Here is a 20,649-nt window from a genome sequence, read left to right as displayed (position 1 = left end):
ATAGAGTATAAAATCTCTTTCGTATTTTCCAATCATTCCTAAAATACTTAGCCCCATTACAATTTTCAAGCATATGTCTCTTTAGGATACCGACTGCTGGCTTTAATCATTCATTTAAACCTTTAGCCCCTATGAATAATCAAACTAGTTATAAACTTGTGCAGGTCATCTTAAAAATTAATCCCAAGTTCTGCCCTGTAGGCTTGTGTTTTCGTGCCTGCTTGTTGTATTTATTTTTTAACCGACTAGCCAAGCCACTGTACTTCCCAAGATCATTTTTCAGGGTGAACACCAAAACGTGTATATTTTTCAAATGAGAAGTATGAAAGAGGCTTTTTCAGCAGAAGGACCATCAAAGGAATGCTTGTCCAGCCTTGACAGCTTCAAGAAATGGAACAACTTGTGGGACTTATTATACCGTCTTTACAGATTCTTCTAAAAGGCTCCTGGCAGTGTTCCTGGTCAGACCCCAGGAGGTACAGGTATTGCTGCTTGGGATTTTCCTCTGCTTTTAGGACCTTTTCTCTTTCCACCCTAATACCACAAAGTCACACGCAATTCTTCTGGCCCATTTTTGTTTGCTATCAGCAGAGCAATTCCTCGCTTCCTGAATTGCAGACCCCTGGTACGGCCCCACCTGTATTGCAGGACGCTGGTTTCCACACTGGGGAGTCTCTGAGATGCCTCATCTCTTTATTATTATTTTTTTTTCCATTGCTTTTTTAATGGTCCCTCAAGCTGGCTTCTTCATTTGTCAATGCCTTCCCTTCCAAATTAGGTTAGTATTAAGATACCTCCTTTAATTTGGTATATTCCATTTCCTTGTTCTTGGGGCTCCTTTAGGCAATGAGCTAGAACTGATTTGTAGGTCTGTTTAAAATGTGAATATATTACTTCGCTCATTACTCTTAGACACAAGGTTTCTTGGTAATGTTTTTATGATCTTGGCATGCCGATGAGGTGGTGTGTCCCATGCTGAATCTCACACCCCCATGAGAGGTTTGGGTTGTTTTCACCTTTTCCTTTTGCAGATAATTGGAGACATTTTGCTTTAACCCCTCTTGTGTTCCTTGCATTAAATTAGTTCTTTGAGCAACTAAATTTTAGGCTTCTGACCTGCATTAGACCCTTGTTGGTTTTCCATTAATCTCACCAAACTCCCATCACCATCAAACTCAAAATAGTATTTGAAAGTATGTTTTTGTGGCTTTCAAATTGTTCTGAATAGATTCTTCCTAAACTACTTTAAGGACCTTTTTCAGCTTTCATCTTTTATATGGAAATTCAATACTATAATGAATACAGTTTCTTAAGTAGTTTGTGAGCTCTTGCTCATACAAGGTAAGTTTAATTAAAAACCTAGAAAAACTTCTGTATCACAGGAATGTAAGAAGAGTAGGAATACACTTATACAGAAAGGATGAATAACAGATGACATAGTAAAGGCTATGTAAAATAGCAGTTAGCTTAAAAAGAGCATATTAGGATATCTAATTAGCGGGTTTTGTAATACAAATGATGTGGATGTTTTGAAATTCCAAGGAAAAAAACCTGATACAATTAAAGGCTTTCATAATAATTAATCCTTGTCAGGTCTTCTCATTAAGGCCAAGAAATTGCGAGTCTTCAGAAGAGGACTGAGATATTTTGGGGGGGCAATAGGAAGATTGGCAATTACGTTAGATAAAAACAAATGACAATATATATCCTCAGCCAAACACTGTGGGCCTTAAATTAATGAAAGCACCCAGTCTGGGGTTATTCCTGAATAATTCATTAGGAGTCCTGTAGTTTTCTTTGAAACGTTGGGTGAAGGTGGTAGGTAGGGCAGAAGGTTGGATTACTCGGTTCACTCTTCTGGCAAGAAAAGTCCTGGGATCCTCCATAGTATCTAATACAGATTATTGTAATTAGCACTGGCTGATAGACATTGTCAGATCTTAAGTGAAAAGGTATTTTAAATTGTAAGCCGTATGATGGAGGAGTAAGGATTAAATCCTCTCCATTGAAGTCAACCAGTGTTTGGCTTGAAGATTTACAAGGGTCTCGTGGCTCACACGAGTTGGCTAAACTCCAGTTGCCATTTCTTTTTGCGATTCATTCCTCTCCTGCTGCGATACACGATTTTCATGGGGGGGATCGCCCACAGTGAAAGAATCAAAGAGGCAAGACCTCCCTGGGGGAGCTTGGCGTAGGACCAGCTCTTCCTCTGAATCACACGTACGAACAGCGGGGACAGCCAGCCCATAGCACAAATAGGAAAGGTCTCCCCTCGGTGTCCTTCTAGCACCACGTGCATCCCTTCCTTTAAAGAATAATAATAGCATAACATGGGCAATGGGGTGAATTGATCCTTTTTTAATATTTATTTTAAATAGACCATTTTGTTGACTCCGCAGAGCCCAATCACTTCAGTGGGAGAAGCAGTCAGCCCACGTTCTCCAGCATAACATACTGAAGCCACAGTAAAACCAATAGTAAATTCTGTTAATTATAATTAAATATCAACGGTGTTATTCTATTTACTGGTTTCTTACTAAAGATGAACAGAAAGTGTGGTTGTAATTTCCACTGAGTCATTTCTACAGTACACCTGCACTGTTTCATTTTGTTTGCCACAGTTTTCCCCAGATATCTTCATATCTAATGTTACTACTCCTAAAATTTGGTTCACTGACTTTTTGATACTAGAGTTGATTTTATTCTGGTGTAAAAGAGCAGGGTTTGTTAATAACCATGTCCATCAGTTTCTTTTCTTAGTCATATCTGATCTTATCCAGGCGTGTTTCATTCCTATGCAAAATGTATACAGTTCCTTGGGATATCCAGGGTCTTCATGGTTTATTGTGGCAAAAGCAGAGCTATCTGGAGAACTGTCATTGAGTCATGTCCTTCCTGCTTTGTTTCCTCCTCACGTAACCTGAATATATTATTAGTCACCACTAAGACCAGTGGTTAAACAGCAGCCAAAACCAGTACTTTAAAAAGTAATACAATTCTGATACTTGCCCAATAATCTATTTTTGAATGTTTTATCCATTTAGTATGAAAAAATGCCCATTTTTGTAAGTCTGCAACAGTCTTGATTCCAGAATGTGTTTCAGGACCAGCTTGTACTTTGAGTACTATGAAAGTGCAAACAACACATAGTTTTCAAAAGAAGGGCTTCTCTCTTGTGCAAAGAGCAGACTACCTTACCTGTATCTACACCATGTGTAGGTGAGCATCCAGCATCACCTGCCAGGAAGCTTGGTAGATGCGTTACAGGTGACATGCACGGGTGCAGCATCCTGCTGCAAGGTTTCTCACGATTGCTAGCTCTCTTTAATGACAAATAATCCCAGATACACATACAAGAGCATCTCTTGCTTTAAACACTTGGGTGCAGTTGTGCCAAAGTCGTGAGGATTTCCTTGCCTCCCCTCCTCAGCGTTAGGCACTGGGATGGGGTCTGGTGCCAAGGGGGAAAGGCTGGGGTAGGTAGAGCATGGTGATAAGTGTGCCCTTCGCTGCAGTATCCATGGCAAAACAGAGGCTCTTTTTCATTGAAAGATCATGCAAGTCCAAATAAAAAACTAATTTTATTTATGACCTGAAAAGAGCTTGAGTATTGAAGCAGTTGTTGCCTTTGAACAGCAGTTACCCTCACTCCTCCACATGAACAACACAGCCCAGGAACATCTGCGCAATGGGGTTTTGTAATGCATGTAATACAGATGTTTTTGATGACAAAATTCAAGTTAGTAAAGCGCAGGGAGGGAGACGGGAAAAAACTGTTAAAGATCAAAGTAAAGATGAAATCTGGATCTACCTACTTCAGGTCAAGGTAATATGCTGATAATTTCAGGCACTCACAAAAGTGCATATTTGACCTCTGCTTTAAAGACCATTACCAAATAGGCAGTCTGCAAAGAGGTGGATGGAGATAATACAACCTCATCCTTTGTCACGCACCTACACCACAGCACAGAATTGCCATCATATGGGAAAAAAAAGCCCCGTTTGTAGACCAGCACCATGAGAAGGACCATGGCTGGGGTATCCTGTTGCCATCCTGACACCACACCCCAAAAATTCACTGCACTGTATGAAGCACTGCCATAATGCCAGCATTGAGCATAATGCTGCGCTGAACGCCAGGCATCCAAGATCATCCTGCACTCCATCGTTAGGATTAGTATTAGGCCTGCTGGAAGTTTTTTACCTTCTTTTTTTTTCTTCTTGATTATCCTTAATTCCTGTCCTGCTCTCTGTGTACCAGGAAAAGCCACAGCTCTGGTCCAAGAAAGAAAAAAAAAAAAAAAATCTTCTGCTGTTTCTGTGGGTATGTTTTCATTTTTTATTACTAAACATTATTTTTAACAAACTGTCCCAGTTTAGGAGCACATGGATATAAACTGTACCGGGAGAAAAAACATATTTAAATGTTTATCTATCTCTGCTTGAATGCTGCATCTTTCCTTGGCCAAACGTTAAAATTACTCCTTTGCACGGTGTGAGGTGGCAAAACCCCCCTGGAGAGTTACAGAAAAGGACCTACTGAGAAAACAGATAGCATCGGGATGAAGTAGTCATTGTACCAGGGCCATCGTTGTTAGAAACTTGAAACAGAAACATCTGAGAATAGAGAAATTAATGCTTTCTCCAGCTGTTAAATACATCTCCTCTGCATTGCTCCACGCCCTATCCCGAAACAGAGATTCCTGGTGTATTTGGTGGGGCAAAATAATTCAATGTGCTCCTTCTCTTTAGTTAAATGTGCTTTTCGTCATCATTTTATACAATACACATGACAAAACACAAGTAACTGGAAATGACTGTGTTCTCCCCGACAGTAATTTGCACAATAATCCGTGCAAAATCAACCCCAAGTGGAAGAATGCTTAAATTTGAGTGGAAATTTTATGTATTGTTGCTGCCAGAAGGGCTCTAAGGACATGAAGATGCCGCTGTTTCTTTGCCTGAGGCTTTCCTGGGCAGATAAACAAACAGTTATTTGAATAAAATAGCCTAAAAGCAAAAGCAAGGTGATGAATTCTGGCTACAGTGCAAGGCTATAAAAAGTTTCAGGTCTGATAACGCTGCCAGCAAGTACCTGAGCTGAGGATGATTCACTCGGTGATCCTTGAAAAATGTGGAAAGGCTTCACTGAGCGTGTAAAAACTTGGAAAGATGCTAAAGGATTGCAGGGCTGTATGAGTATTGCATTTCCTTTTGAAATAATACACCTATCTGGGCACTATTCTGGTGGTTGCTCTGATTTTAAGGATTTAAAGCATCTTTTAATGTTCTACTGATAAAGCTTTGCTGCACTGGCTGTGGTTAAAAGGACATTTTGTGATTGACCTGGCTTTGCAGAAAAGCAACCCATGCTTGAAGTCTGTGTTGGGAAGATGGTTTTCCAATAATGCTCTGCAAAACAATGCTTTATTTTCAGGTGCATCTTAGCAGCTGCACCTGAAGGATTTCCCCAGCAATATTAACATATAATATATAATATTATATAACACGTATAAATAATACTCATGTTGCTCTTTTGTAAATATATTTTTCACTTAAAACTTTGTAGTTTCCCCCCTATTTCACTGCCTTTGCATGTGATACAGAGAAAAGGAGTAGCTTGGATCTGAGCCCAAAGTTCAGGATTTTCAGCTGCTGGGTCCACAAGAAGAAAAGAAGCAAAAGAGCAAAAACTTTGTCTTTCAGCAGGCTGTGGACATGATGGAAAGTATAAAAATTAAGATAATTAAGCCTTGGAGAGGATCAATAATGCATAGTCCCTATTATTTAGTGCAATAAACGGAGAAAATCTGAATTCTCTGTCTAATCTTTATGGAAATATGTATTCTACCCCTACTGACACGAAAATACTACCATGTAACTGATAGCAGTATATACAGTAAAGACCAGATAAATAAAAATTGCACTTTAAAACATGGTGCTGTGGTTTCAGAAAGGGACATATTGAAGCTAAAATGTGCAAATGTCTTTTAAGAGTGCAAAACAGAGCAGGAGGCTGGCGACCTTATGGCCTTCCTCTCCTTGGCGCTATGTCCTGTGCCCATCTGCTGTCCCCAACGTCCCTCTGGCTCCAACCCGGCGGTGCAAAGCACTGGGGTGGCCCTGCGGGGACTGCAGCTGTGCATGGGCCAGCAGTAAAATCCCATCAGGTGCGGGTTCAGCTTGAGACTGGCTGCAAACTAAAAATCTGCTTTTAGTTTTCCTCTTTTGCATCACCCTGAAGTTGTGCCCTGCCTTGGACAGGGAGAAGACACTCAGAGAGGGTCTGAGCCGCTGAATCCATCAGGTTTGTGCTATGTCATGAAGGGTATGCACATATGATCCTTTACAACCAGAGAGAGACAATACCTTTATCTTGCCTTGCTTTATGTTCAGAGACCTCCCGGCACACGGGCAAGCCAGCAGACATGGATAAACCAGCCAGGATGTAGCCCAGGCTTTGGGCTGTGTTGGGGACTCTATATCCCTGGGGATGTATTTTCACTTGTTTAAAATGGGATATATTTTCATAGGTTGCCCAGCTAAATGAATAGGAAGAAAACTTCTTTTTGGAAAAGAAGTTTGAAATGGTTTCTTGAAATTGTTTATTTGCTTAAATCAGTGATTTTGGTGTAGAGAGGGGTCCGACTCATATACTGAAATGATTGATTTAAATAATTTCAGTCAACTTTTTGTCAGAAATTAAGTATTGACCACGATGAACACTTCAGATGTGAAATTTAATGACAATATCTCCACCCCCATCCAGTTTTGACCCATGAAATCCTGATTCTTTTGCTTTGGCTCTCAGTGCTCTTCCCTGTTTATCCAGGAGCATTTTGCTTTGGGTTCAGCCCACTTTCGGATGAATCCATTTCTTAAAGGAAATCTTGCCAGAAAGCATAAGAAATTGTGCCTTTGCTGAGGTTAATTTAACCACTTTGTGCTTTAACCGTGTTTTGCTAATTATCTAGCAACTTTGTTAGGAGCTCGTGCCAAATCCTCATTTTGATGGGATTGCTTATCTCTAACAGGCAATTAAAATATTCTGCAATGACTGCAGAATGCCCAGCACCATCTGAGACCCTCACCTGGAGAGCTATATCATATAATCAGTCATTTAGAGGTCCCATTCCTGGGCATCCCTATTTTTATCCATGCCTCAGAGTGAAGGAGGTGTGTATATGACAATATATATATTATAATATACCTTAGTTTGTGAGCATGCATATTGTTGCCTTATAATGTTGCTACTTTTTTTGCATGCCAGCCAAAATCTCGGTGGCTTCTAGGATGATCGGTGATTGCATTATGTGCTGTTACAAAGATAAAACGAAACCCTGGCTAAACATTTTATTATGAAAAAGTGTAAAAGAGGCAATAAACTTTAATTGTAGTATAACTCCAGTTTAGCTGCTTTGATTACAGTATAATATTTTATATTATTGAGTAGTCTTAGGAAACTCCCGTTACAGATATGAGTACACACATCTGTTTTCATTATGTTATTTAGCATATTCCTTTATGGTTGTAGTTCTTGCAGTCAGAGAATAAGATACTCTCCTGAAATCAAGCTTCACAGAAAATTTTACCTCCAGCATCCAACACACACTCTGCAGAGGGATGGACAACAAAACCCCTGCGTCACCTCTGTCTATATCTGTTATGACTCAGTTATTCACGGCAGAATTGACTTTGTGGTATACATCCCATATATGTATTGTTCATCTTGGGGCACTCATAAATGTATGTCTTTGAAGTTGTTAATATTGTCAAATCTTACAGAATTCCTACATTTACAGAAGATTTTAAGCATAACAGGAGATGATGCTCACACCTGATTATAAGGGTCTTATTGACATTTAAAGCTTTACTATGATTAGCCATTATTAAAACATCTGTTTATCATTAGGCAAGATAAATGTGAATATTATAAATTATGAGTAGTGATTATAATTAGCAGCACAGAAGTGCATTGTCTGCACTCAACTTTTTGTGAGCTTCGTGGTCCTTGTTAGTACAGTTAGCTAGTACACAGCTGTTTGTATAATTGGGGGATATATATAAAAACCCCATATAATAAAATATATATTATGTATTATATAAGTATATATAATATATAATTATAAATAATTATATATGTAAGTATATGTGTGTGTATATATATGCATTATATATATAAATATAGTTGTATGTATATATAACTTGGGTTAATAGGGGGTACCTTCAGGGGAATGTGACTTGTTCTAGGCTCTTTAAGTAAGCCTCTGGTCGTGTGCTCCCATGAAGATTGCCGGCTGCGGAGGTTTGTTTTAACAGAACAATTTCTAGCAGCAATAAATGGATCTTCATTTTGCTCAAGAGGTACTAAATTACATTTGCCATTTACCTAAGTGTATTAAGGGACCAAGTGAGAGCCTACCTAGCACAGGCCATGCAGCAACGATTCTTTCTGGTCTTTGGGGAATCAGACACGATGTAGTGCTTCGTAAAGCATCTGTGGATCAGAGGAGAATGAGTAAGTGTTTGCCACTTATCTGGCTCTGTGGTACCCATGTGGACCTCGGGGGTCAGTGGTATCTTTGCAGCTATATTTGAACCCCTTGCAGGAAGGAAAATCCACTGAGTACCTTCATCGTTCACTATGTATGTGAAAAATAAGAGTTAGCTGATTGCCATCAGTCACTGATTTAAGGCATAATAACGTATAGCCTATAAATGTGTCTGACGGGCCAAGGATGGGGGCTGTGCTGGTCGGATGCTGTGCTCTTACATGCTGTGATGGACTCCAACAGGAATTTGGTCCCAGGTGCCGATCTAATGTGTCTGTTAAGGACTGGCTGGCCAGGATTGAGACCAGGATGAAATCTTTTATTTTTCAGAGCTATTTTTGTTTGCATAAGATGATGAATGCATTAAAATACACTGGGAAGCAGAAGTAGATAAAATTATTCATAGGAAGGATGTCCCTGTCTTTCAGAATTACATGAGACAATAGAAAAAGAGGTGAATTTAAGTATTTGCTGTCTTCTGCCCTTACTGAACTAGTGGTGTCAGCTTAATAGTCATGCCTTTGCTATGAAGAGTGTGTTATCCTACAAGTGTGAGGTTGTTTCCCAGTATGCGAGACACCAATATTGGCATCTCGCACACCGGGTAAACAACCTCACACTTTCAGGATAACAACTGTATGAAACAAATACAGGTGAAAACTTGAAATTTATTCTAAAGGATGGCTGTACTTGGAAAAAATATTTCTGATGAATGAATAAGATGTGTTCATGGTACCTGTTTATGATAGGGCACTGAGATGCTGTTGGATATTTTAGTCCAAACAAAAAAAAATTATAAACTCTTATTTCATTCATTATTTTCATGCTCACTACATCTTTTTTTAAAATATTCAATTATTGGTGGTTTTGCTAGTCATGACCAAGCAAGTCACCTTTTTGCCTTGTGTGATAATCATACACTAAACTGAATAAAACCCATCCTGAAATCACCAGGCTGGCTGAAATCCCCTACATTTTTTCATTTCAGATAGAAAGCACCTAGTTTACAAGATCATCTTTTCCTGTTCTCACTGAATTTACAGGGATTTTACTGAGTTTTTAGTGACTTGATATCAACCCTCATCATCATCATCCAGTACAGTAGGAGATCATCCTTTTCAGTGAGTCCCCACACACACACCCTGTTGAATAATATTCATTTCTTCCTCTAGGATAGAGCTCATCTAAAAATCAATTAAACCCCCTATTTTGCAGAAGACAGTAAAAAACCAGAAAAATAGAAATCCCATTCATATTAGTTGTCTCTTCCATTCTGAAGAAAGTGAAAGAAATTTTTTTTTACGGAAATCTCTCATACTAAAGCTATAGGTCATTCTTTCCTATCAGTTTGATTATAAAACTAAAAACAGTTCTCAAGAAGGAGTTTCAGTCTTGAAAATGAGAAGAGGCTTTAAATGATGTGATGCATTCACTTAGTTCTGCAATGCAATTTGAGAAGAAAAATTTGAATTTGTACTTTGAAGGTTTTACATCCTGCAAATGCAGTTAGGGATAAAAACTCATTAACAAGGCTGTTTGTGAACTAAAGGACCAGCAAATAAAAGCAAAGTAATTTCTCAGATTTTTATTCCTGAGAATATTTGTAAATGTTTTGTTGAAAGTCTTTTTGCTTATTTCTGTTTCTTGTAGTGAAATGGGATATGGGGATGAAATTTATTGCAATTACTCTCTGAAAAAAAAATGAATACAAGTGCAGAGGTTTTTAGAGTAGTTTTGCTTAATTAAACTGTTTCTCTAAGGAGAAACTATTATAAACTGTATGTATGCAAGCAATGCCAATGTCTCAGCCGCATCTGAGATTAAAATCTGGACCATTTGGGGTTCTCTGCATCCAATTCACGTGATCCTGTTTTCTTTGAGCATCTGTACTTTATGTGGCGGTAATCTGTTATGCTTGTTTTTACAATGGGACTTTGCTTCTGAAGTATATGATGTAGCGTGTGGTGTGTAACATTGAAGTCTTGGAATTTATCAGAGACCTGAAAACTAAAGTTGGAAAAAAATTACTCAAAACCTCCAGAATTGGGAGGTGTTCAATTATTCGGATATAACAGGACTTGGTTCTGGAAAATCTCTCGAGGTCAAGGAGGAATTTGTCATCTACTTTGGGAGTAAGATGGACCCTTAATGAATTTTGCTGTCTCAGAAACAGGATAATGCGCTAAAAATTTCCCCAAATCACTCAGTGTCATAGGCAATGATGTGTCCCAGGTTACGATGAACTGAGCCACTGTTTCTTGCTTGCTTTCAGCCTGCATTGATTTCTTCTCATCTCACAGTTGCTTTTAGGCGATCTTTCCAAAAGCCCATGTACTGCAGCTAAAATTTCAGATATTTGGGATCATTTCAGTGCATGCTTAGTCTAGTGTCCAGCGGATGAGTTTTATGCTACTGTTTTTAAGTGCGTACCCATTTTCATGCTTTCTCATGAATGAATTTTTTTTCCTCCACAGTTCACTACAGGTTTTTCAAGTTTTGACATTTTGCTAATTACATTTTCCCCTTGTCTTGTTTTTTCCAGCTCTCGTAAATGTGAAACTTTGGGCTATTGATCGGCAATGTTTTCAAACAATAATGATGAGGACAGGCCTCATCAAGCATACTGAGTATATGGAATTTTTAAAAAGGTATGACACTTGTTTACTTTATCAAAAAGTACAATGAATCTGCCGTCCTCATCTTTTGACTTGTTTTGTGAGTGCAGTATTTGATTTGTTTCCTTCGCATCTCTTTTTTTTTTATTTGCTGTTTAACCATCTGTAAGCCATATCCTCCAGCCCCAGGAGGAGTCTTGCCACAGTTTAGTTTCGTTCCCATTGGGAGTTATTTATTGGCAAAGAGTCACGCAGCTGAGGTGTAAGAGAGGAGGCTTTAATATGAGTCATTTGAAGCATACCTTATTAAAGAAAATACCCATGAGAAAAAAAAACACCCTCACTAGGGAAAAATCTGGTTCATAAACTGTCGTAGAAGCTAGTCCATTCAAAGTGTGCTCTTGTGCTTCTAGAGGTAATTTGCAAGTTTCTAAAGAAGCAAAAGCTGTAGGTTGCGGTAAAATATGGATTAGAGAAGTAGCAAGAAAGACATAAAGCCAAGTCTTTCACTGCTTAAATTTGACTCTCTCAAACTTTCCTTTGGTTCGTGCTGCCATCTCAAACTAGAACCAATCCTCCTTACTGAAGCAATGCCTAATAGCCCAGTAATTCAAGTGTGCCACAGCAGTGAGGAACGGGCTATGTTTCATGTCAGCAAAATAATCCCAAATAGAAGCATAATGTCACTGAATCCTAGAGAAAAAAACCACCCAAGTCAATGTGACACTGTAAGTAATCCCATCATTACGAAGGCTTCACTACACCAGGCTTGTCCCAGATCAAAACATTCCCCGCTGCATCATTTCCCCGCCAAACTGACAACCCCTCACTGTGCAGAAGCGGTGTGAGGGGCAAAATTATACCCGAGAGATGATTTCTCTTGATTTCTCTTGATGGTGGATGGGGATGTGCACAAAATCCTTCAGATTTGGGCTCCTTTTCCGCCACCTCTCTCCAGGGGGGAAGCTGTACTTGATTTCTTTCTTTTTTATTTTGGATTCAGCTAGTTTTCAATATATGAAAATGTTTTAGAAATGGTTGCTTCATTTCCAGAAGTTGCTTCTTTTTTCCAAAGAGGGGTTTTCAGGGAAATCCACTGTTGTAGGATCTAGAAGATACTACAGTTTGCAAACTAGTGACCTGAGTAATGATACACCCCCTTAAAAAGGATGTTTTGGATGAGAAATTAATCCCACGCAGCCATATCAGATGACAGGTAACAGGTCTCCCTGATGTGGGCATACTAAATTTTACCATGCCATGTCACATGCTTGATTTAGTTTTGTTTCTGCCCTGCTTTTTTATGTGTTTTCAAACTTAAGACTGTTAAAATTAGAAATACAGGCACAGTACATTCACTTGGGCTTTCAGTAATGTAAACTCAAGGGGTAGCCTCTGTTCATTCAACTTTAAATTAGTTTTTCTCCAATTAGCATTGGAGGAAAAAGGGACTTAGAAAAAAATAATAAATTATTACTATTTTATATGTATTGTATATAATAATATAATATATATAGTAATATAAAAAAATATATATATACTAACTAAATCTCTGTGATGATATTGTCAGGGAGTCACAGAACTGGGCTGTCCTTCAGGGTGACCACAGTCCCGTGATCTGCAGGCAAGGCTTTAGGGATGGGGCAGGGTAGGTGGGAGCCAGGAAGGTGATACCATGGGACCGATACCCTGGGCATGAGTGTGGCTGTACGACAGCTCAGCCAGGACCATGGGTGAGGAATTACTCGAAGCTCAGGCACCATTAGCTGCTTAGATATGGGAGCAAAGAACTGCCCAACTCACTATACTGGTTCTTGGCTGGGTTGACATCCCACCTCCTGGCCTCTCCCTGTGGCCAGGAGTTTCACCTGTGATCATTTTCAGTCATGAATAGAAATAATAATAAAATAATGAAACTAAAATAATTGGCCAGGCAGCATGGCCTCTGGTGAGGACAAGGTGTTTCCTTAGAGAGGACCAGGAGCTCCATGGAGATGTTCTGCTGCTCAGAGATGGCATGAAATTGTAGTCATCAAAGTCTACCTTTTTCCACATGTCTCAGTTTATGGTTATTAACAAACAACCTCGGGAGAGACAACAAAATCTGTTGCCATACTGAAAGGGTTTAAAAAATCATAAATTCAAACGTTAACAAGCAATGCTTTCCCTGTGTGCTGGTGAATGAAACCAGAAAATGAATATAAGATCAGTTCTGGGGGTTAGAGCCTCTGGCTCTCTTTAAAAGCAGAAACTATGCACACATTAAGCTCTTAAGCTTTGAGCTTTAACAGAGGTTTTCTAGAAGATTGTCAGGTTAATTTGGATGGAGGTTCACAGAGCCTGCCCAGCTTTAACTTTAAAGCAAATAGTGTGAGGAAGAAACTGAGAAGCGTTTTCCCACACTGTGTCTGAGCTTCTTGGACACAGCCTATTACAGTGTGTCGAGCCGCATATTAACGCTCGTTAGAAAGGCCTAAAGCAAGCAAATATTGTTTTCTTTAAATCTTACAGTTTGAATTTAGGAAAATATTTCCTCCTATGCAGCAATTGTAGCATGGGACAGATAGCTGCAAGAAGGTCATACAAAGTGGTATCTACCCATCATGTCTTCTAGTTGGGCTCTGTGCATCAATAGCTATCTCAAGGTCAACTTAAATTCCATTTATTACATTAAATGGTCATTTTTAAGGATGCTTTCCTTCTAAATCTTTTTAAGGAAAAAATAGGTTAAATCTTGAAAACAAGGAGTATGTCAATTGTTGACCTTATTCTTTGTTCTTTTTTTCTTTCCTATATTAATAAGTGTATAAAAATGCTCTTGTTAAGAAATCAAATGGAATAGAAATGAAGGTTTAAATGGTACAAGTTCACAGAAAAGTCAGTGGGGTTGGACAGCATTATTTTCTGCTGACATTGATCTGAAAAAGTTACCCTTTCTAATCTTGTCATTAGTCACAATAATGTAATGGTCATTGTCTTCAATAACATATTTTCACCTATGAACAAAATACAATAGAAGTTAAGCTTTGGGGGGTGAAATAAGACTAGTCATATATTCCCATTTATCTTGCTGAAAATAAGTGCAGTCTGAGCACTGGTATCACCAGGGCTCCTTGTAGTCATTGTATGAAATATTACCGCACAACCAGTGTCGTGGTTTTGCTGTGTTTTTCCACAGAAGGAACATATAGATGACACAGGTCAGCTACTGTTTTCTTAGTTTCACCCTTTTATGTCCAGAGTATGTATAGTCCAGTCCTTTCTGCCAAATGCTGTAAGAAAACCGTAAAAAGTACATTTCCTGGTTAAGAAATCCAGGTCTACCTTCCTAACAGGTCCTGGGCCAGAAGGTTTGCTGGGTCCTGGTTTGCTCCAAGGAGTAGTAGTACATAGTTTTCATGGGCTTATAAAACACGAAATAACTCTTCTGACTTATATAAATCAACTGCCATATATTGGAGTAAGGAACAAGTGAATATCCTCTTTTATTTATGAGGAACTGGTCTTTGCACCCCTTTCTGCTGCTTGTAAAGTCAACGTATGATCCTTGAAGTGATCAAAAGAGGGCCGAATTCCCTAGCAGCACCTGCTTCAAGTAAAGGATGGAAGATCCAGAGTATTTTTTGATCCCTGTGTATATAGTGAATGACAAATCATAGCAATAATTCCCTTTGAAACACAAATTTTTGGTAGTTCATTATGTGGCTAAATCAATGCTAGATCAAGCTAGTTCGTAGTACAGCTAACAGTAAAAAGTTAAAATATAATATTGTGCTGTAGATTTAGTAACTCCTTAGGGTATAGGGTTTTTTTCTGAACATTTATTTAGTTTTTACCCAACTTAGTGCTTTCTGTATATCGTTGAATATATTTGCCCTTATACAAGCGAGAAAGAGCATCATTCTGCAGTGGAGGTTACAGCTATGCTAAAATCTACTGTACATGTCACTGCAATGTTCTTTGTTATAATGTTAGGATTATTTCCTTCTCAAGCCTGTACTAAAAATAATTCCATTTAAGCAAGATCAGAATATTTCAGTTAAGGAAACAGCTATTGATAAAACAAATTTGTCCAGGAAATAAAAGATGGGAAAAAGCCTTATGCTGTGGCAAGTGTATTAATTTCCTGCTAAATCATAAAGGTTTTAAGGATGGGTACCAATATCCACTCTTCAAAAAGAGCAGAATGCCTTGGAAGAGTAAATATTGTATTTTTTTACAAAAAACTTCCTAAATGTTCCGAAAAGAGGCCTCATGTTCCGGTCCACCGTGTAAACTCTGATTCATCCCAGACCCTGGAACAGATCAGGAGAACAAATGATGAATATTCTGTGTCGCCTCGGAGGCAGGATCTAGCTTTAGAAGTGGAAACTTAAAGGAAGTTTGCTTACGCACACACAATCTTGAATGTTATAAATAAAAATTCAGTAGTGCTAATAGAAAGGAAATTAAAGTATCTTGATAGCCCAAGCTTTTAATTTAATGTCAAAAACTTTCATCTGGCTTAAGAAATGTCCATTCCTCAGCCTTTACCATTTTGTCGTAGCACTCTGGTTTCATCTTGAGTCTTGTTGACAGTTTTATCTGACTCCAAATTAGCTTAAGTGAGAAGCTGTGATCTGGGCAGATGTGGCAGAACTGAGTTGGCTGTGTCCAAGAAATGGGAGTTTATGCACCTGCGGTTTATCTGTGTGGGGAATTAGGCTGGTAAAGTTTTTTGTGTGTAGCCATGTATTTAATTGTGGCGACACGTACTGAAATTGGTCAATGTGAGTAGTGTGATGATTTCAGAGTGAAGGTTTTGCATTTCATGTGAGTTGTTTGTCAGTGAGAGGAAAGCAAAGAAAAAAATGTGAAGCTTTATTAAATGACTGTGTCTTTGAAAGATTGCCTGTGGTTTCTCATTTTTCCTGAAGTGTATCTTACGGTCAAATTATACTGGATAGAAGTGGGAGAGAAATTAAGAGAGTGAGGCAAAGGGAGGAGAGACTTTGGAAGAAGAGAGTTGGAGATCAATGGTGAGTTAGTGAAGTATGTATGTTAAGATTGTTTCAGCTAACTAAATATACAAAACGGGTTTTGGCTTAAGACAACTTTTCTGGAGCACTGAAATGTAGACAAAGCAAACAGAGGAGATAGCAGAGAAAGAGGAAAAGGGAAATTATATCTGTAAGGCAAATAAATGCATCTAATCTTAATGCAAAGCTAAATATCAGAACAGATGTACTGGTTCAAACCAGGAGCCCATCTAGACGGGCATCCTTTTCATCCCAAGGTGTTGCTCGAGGCCAAAATGGAGAGGACCATCCCCACTAGGGTGGGTGTGCAGTCCAAGACTTCGAAGGCCAAGAGCGTCATCTTGAAGGGTGTTCACAACCAGAAGATCTGGCCATCACCCACCTTGAGGATGTCCAAATTTCAAAGACAGTACAAGGAGTGTCTCTAGGGGGAACAAGCTTGACTGTTATGTCATGAGCAGGTTCCATCTGACCTCAGAGGCAACCAAGAATTCTGTCGTTACCCAGCTTTTACTTTCACTGTTGCTGTCCAGGCTGATGAACACCAGATCAAACATGCAATCCATGAACTGTGCTATTGATACAGTGACAAGAAAGCTTATGCCCAGATTATGATCTATTGGGTGGAGCCAGGAAGGCTGGAAACATCCAAACAGCATCTCCCAAGAGCTGTAGATGAGATGACAAAATGTGAAAATCAGCTCACCTTCCTCTACTCTGCCCCGTACTGACCATAATAAGAACCCAGGAAACAGTAAAACCAGGGAGAGGTAATAGATACACAGTTTGACTGCTTTGCAGCTGAGCTGGCTTTCTGACTCCTTTCTGTGGAAAGCTCTGAATCGTTTCTTTCTTCTGAAGCATTCACACATGACATTTTTCAGCACTCTCTTTCCTGTTAGCATAACTCAAGCAAGGCAGATCGTATGCCACCCACAATTTTACTCCAATTTGCAGAGCTGTCAAGTAGTATCTTCCTTTCTTTCTGAAGATGCACTGTTCCTTCTATCGCCTCATGCTGCGTGAACCCACAGGTCTGCTAAGAGAGGGAAAATTGAATGACTGATCTGCATTAGAGCACGTCTATTACGTGGCAATTTTAGCTGGAAAGCATAAGTGGACGGAGTCTTTCCACATCACAAGATGGGATGGCTTTGAAGAGGGCACCTGGAGACAATGGGGACTCCCTCAGAGCAGATGTCCACCTGGTTCATTCTTGGCTGAGGTCTACAGCCACCTCGAGTCCACGGTGAGGATTAAAATTACCCTTTTTTCAGAATTGTGAGCAAAAGGATAGGCAAGAGTGACTATCAAGTAGGCAGAAAATCAACTCAACTTTGAGCACAATTAGTGCAGGAAGGTTTAATGGTGTTATAGGACTCCTCACTGATCCTCAAAATGAAGAATGAATTCATACTTGTATACAACAAATAAAAAAAAATTTCTATATACTGTCCCTTTTGGTTGTTTGTTTTGGTTTTTTTTTTAAATGAGATGGAAGTAAAGCTTAGTCCTTGATTCTCTGAAGGTCATGTTAAACTCACCGTCCCATGAGGAGCTACACTGAGTTATACCTGGAGCTTTAGCGGGGAAGGCTAAGATGACTTGAGAGAGTTTGCAACACTGAAACTTGTCTTTTGCATTTTGGTTAGATAAATCATGTGTTATAGCCAGCACTGGGGAAAACAGACATTTTAGAAAGCCACGCATACCACCACTAACTTTGTGTTTCTCAGCTCAGATTTCTCACTGTTAACGACAAATTGGAGTGCACAGAGAGCCACATCCCAGGCTGTAATTCATGCAAAGTGCCACGATTCTTTGCATATGTCAACAGGGTGCAGCTAATGGGCTGCCAAGGATCGCCGAGCCTCCCCAGATAAGAGCAAGAGGGAGCAACAGCAGGTTGGAGCCTGGAGGTCATCCAAGATGGACACTGCAGGGAAGAGCGTTAATGAGTTACTGCAACAGGAGAGGATGGCAGAAGTCTCTAGGATGCAAACCGGGGAGTAATAAGATGTCAGGAAGCAAGCTAGGGGTGGCCTAAAGGTAGAAAGAAGGAAGAGGCTGTTGTATTTCCTTGGGCAGGCGTGGGAAGGATTCAGGGATGGTTTTATGTGAGAAGCTGCATGTAAGGCTTCAGACAGTGAAAATACCCAGTGTGCCCACAGGAGCTCTCAGGAGGTCCTTGCACCTCCCAGGCTCATGCATGAAGTATGAAGACAGCCTGTGATATGGGTTTTGTGGTATTTCAGGAGGCTTGTGTGGAAAAATAGCCGTGTTTTGGCTTCAGAAATGGCGCCAAATCTTGTCTGTCTGGTCTGTTTGTTTTTTACCACATTGCTTTAAATTCAGTTTGTGCTGGCAACACTTGAGGATATCTCAGAGGAAGTTTCTGTTTGCAGGCAGCTGAGCATGAGGAGGTGATTTCACCGCACCACGGTGCACAGGCAGCTGCTGAAGCAGAACTGAAATGATGCGCCACAGTATCAAATTGTCAATTTTCTTTTGCCCTTTGGCAAGAAAAATAGTTTTTCTCATCTTTCGGTGGAGAGAAGGCCACGTTAAGATTTTTTTTAAAATACTTTTTTTAATGAATTATTTTAGTAGCCACAATCTAGCCTCCATAATCCCTTGTAAAGGGATTACGGTGTACTCTTACAGTGGACGGGTGTACTCTTTGCTGGGTAAAGAACTGGCTGGAAGGCCGGGCCCAAAGAGTGGTGGTGAATGGAGTTTACTCCAGTTGGCGGCCGGTCACAAGCGGTGTTCCCCAGGGCTCTGTGTTGGGGCCAGTTCTGTTTAACATCTTTATCAATGATCTGGACGAAGGGATCGAGTGCACCCTCAGTAAGTTTGCAGATGACACCAAGTTGTGTGGGAGTGTTGATCTGCTTGAGGGTAGGAAGGCTCTGCAGAGGGACCTGGACAGGCTGGATCGATGGGCCGAGGTCAATTGCATGAGGTTTAACAAGGCCAAGTGCAAGGTCCTGCACTTGGGCCACAGCAACCCCATGCAACACTACAGGCTTGGGGAAGAGTGGCTGGAAAGCTGCCAGGCAGAGAAGGACCTGGGGGTGTTGGTTGACAGCCGCCTGAATATGAGCCAGCAGTGTGCCCAGGTGGCCAAGAAAGCCAATGGCATCCTGGTTTATATCAAAAATAGTGTGGCCAGCAGGACTAGGGAAGTGATTGTGCCCCTGTACTCGGCAGTGGTGAGGCCGCACCTCGAATACTGTGTTCAGTTTTGGGCCCCCCACTACAAGAGGGACATTGAGGTGCTGGAGCGTGTCCAGAGAAGGGCAACGAAGCTGGTGAAGGGTCTAGAGCAGAAGTCTTATGAGGAGCGGCTGAGGGATCTGGGGTTGTTTAGCCTGGAGAAAAGGAGGCTGAGGGGAGACCTTATCGCTCTCTACAACTACCTGAAAGGAGGTTGTAGAGAGGTGGGGGTCGGTCTCTTCTCCCAGGTAACAAGTGATAGGACAAGAGGAAATGGCCTCAAGTTGCGCCAGGGGAGGTTTAGACTGGATATTAGGAAATTTTTCTTCACGGAAAGGGTTATCAAGCATTGGAACAGGCTGCCCAGGGAAGTGGTTGAGTCGCCATCCCTGGAGGTATTTAAAGGACGTTTGGATGAGGTGCTTAGGGACATGGTATAGTGGTGGACTTGGTAGTGTTAGGTTTACGGTTGGACTTTATGATCTTAAAGGTCTTTTCCAACCTATACGATTCTGTGATTCTGTGAATGCTATTAATGCATATGAAGGGGCTAGGGCAGATATTTTTTAAGTAACAGAAGTTTAATATTGGCCAAGTGTGTTTTAATCTAAGAAAAATCTTTATTGGAGGCAATGCACCACAAGGAAAAAGGAGAAGTGAAGAGAAGGCTAAAGTCTCATGTTCCGTTGATTCAGAACATGAGGAAGGGGGAGGAATAATTACTTTTTTTTTTTTTACATGGGAGCATTTCAATCAAGGCAGCTGCAGTAACCCGATTAAGTGCATTAAGGGGACTGAAGACAGCAGGCCCCAGACCACCCTGAAGATAGCATTAGTCTTGGTGTCTGGTGTATTTGAAATGTGGATTAATACAAATGGGAATAAGTCTATATCTCATTTTAATTTCCTTGAATCTTAGACTCATAGAATGGTTTGGGTTGGAAGGGACCTTTGAAGATCATCTAGTCCAACCCCCCTGCTGTGGGCAGGAACATCTTCCACTAGATCAGATTGCTCAGAGCCCCATCCAACCTGACCTTGAATGTTTCCAGGGATGGGGCATCTACCACCTCTCTGGGCAACCTGTCCCGGTGTCTTACCACCCTCATCGTAGAACATTTCTTCCTTATGTCCAGTCTAAACCTACCCTCTTTGCACAGACTATTCCTTTGCACACTGAAGTGGCTGTCGATGGGGCATGCTGTGATTTCCCTTTTGCTACTTATTGCTGCCAATCTGCAATTT

General features: G+C 40.3%; 1 protein-coding gene across 2 annotated transcripts in view; it reads left to right on the top strand.

Moving 5' to 3' along the window:
- Positions 1-20,649, top strand: part of PRKG1 (protein kinase cGMP-dependent 1) — a 529,338-nt gene that overhangs the window by 313,151 nt on the left and 195,538 nt on the right. For both annotated transcript variants that reach the window (XM_075505445.1, XM_075505444.1), the window contains exon 4: positions 11,095-11,200. In XM_075505445.1, the coding sequence (XP_075361560.1) occupies positions 11,095-11,200 (106 nt within the window). The remainder of the gene's footprint in view (positions 1-11,094; positions 11,201-20,649) is intronic.

This window comes from Mycteria americana, chromosome 6 (genome assembly GCF_035582795.1).
Source record: "Mycteria americana isolate JAX WOST 10 ecotype Jacksonville Zoo and Gardens chromosome 6, USCA_MyAme_1.0, whole genome shotgun sequence".
Lineage (NCBI taxonomy): Eukaryota > Metazoa > Chordata > Aves > Ciconiiformes > Ciconiidae > Mycteria > Mycteria americana.
Note: the sequence above shows the minus strand (reverse complement) of the source record. Positions and strands in the feature narration are given on the sequence as shown.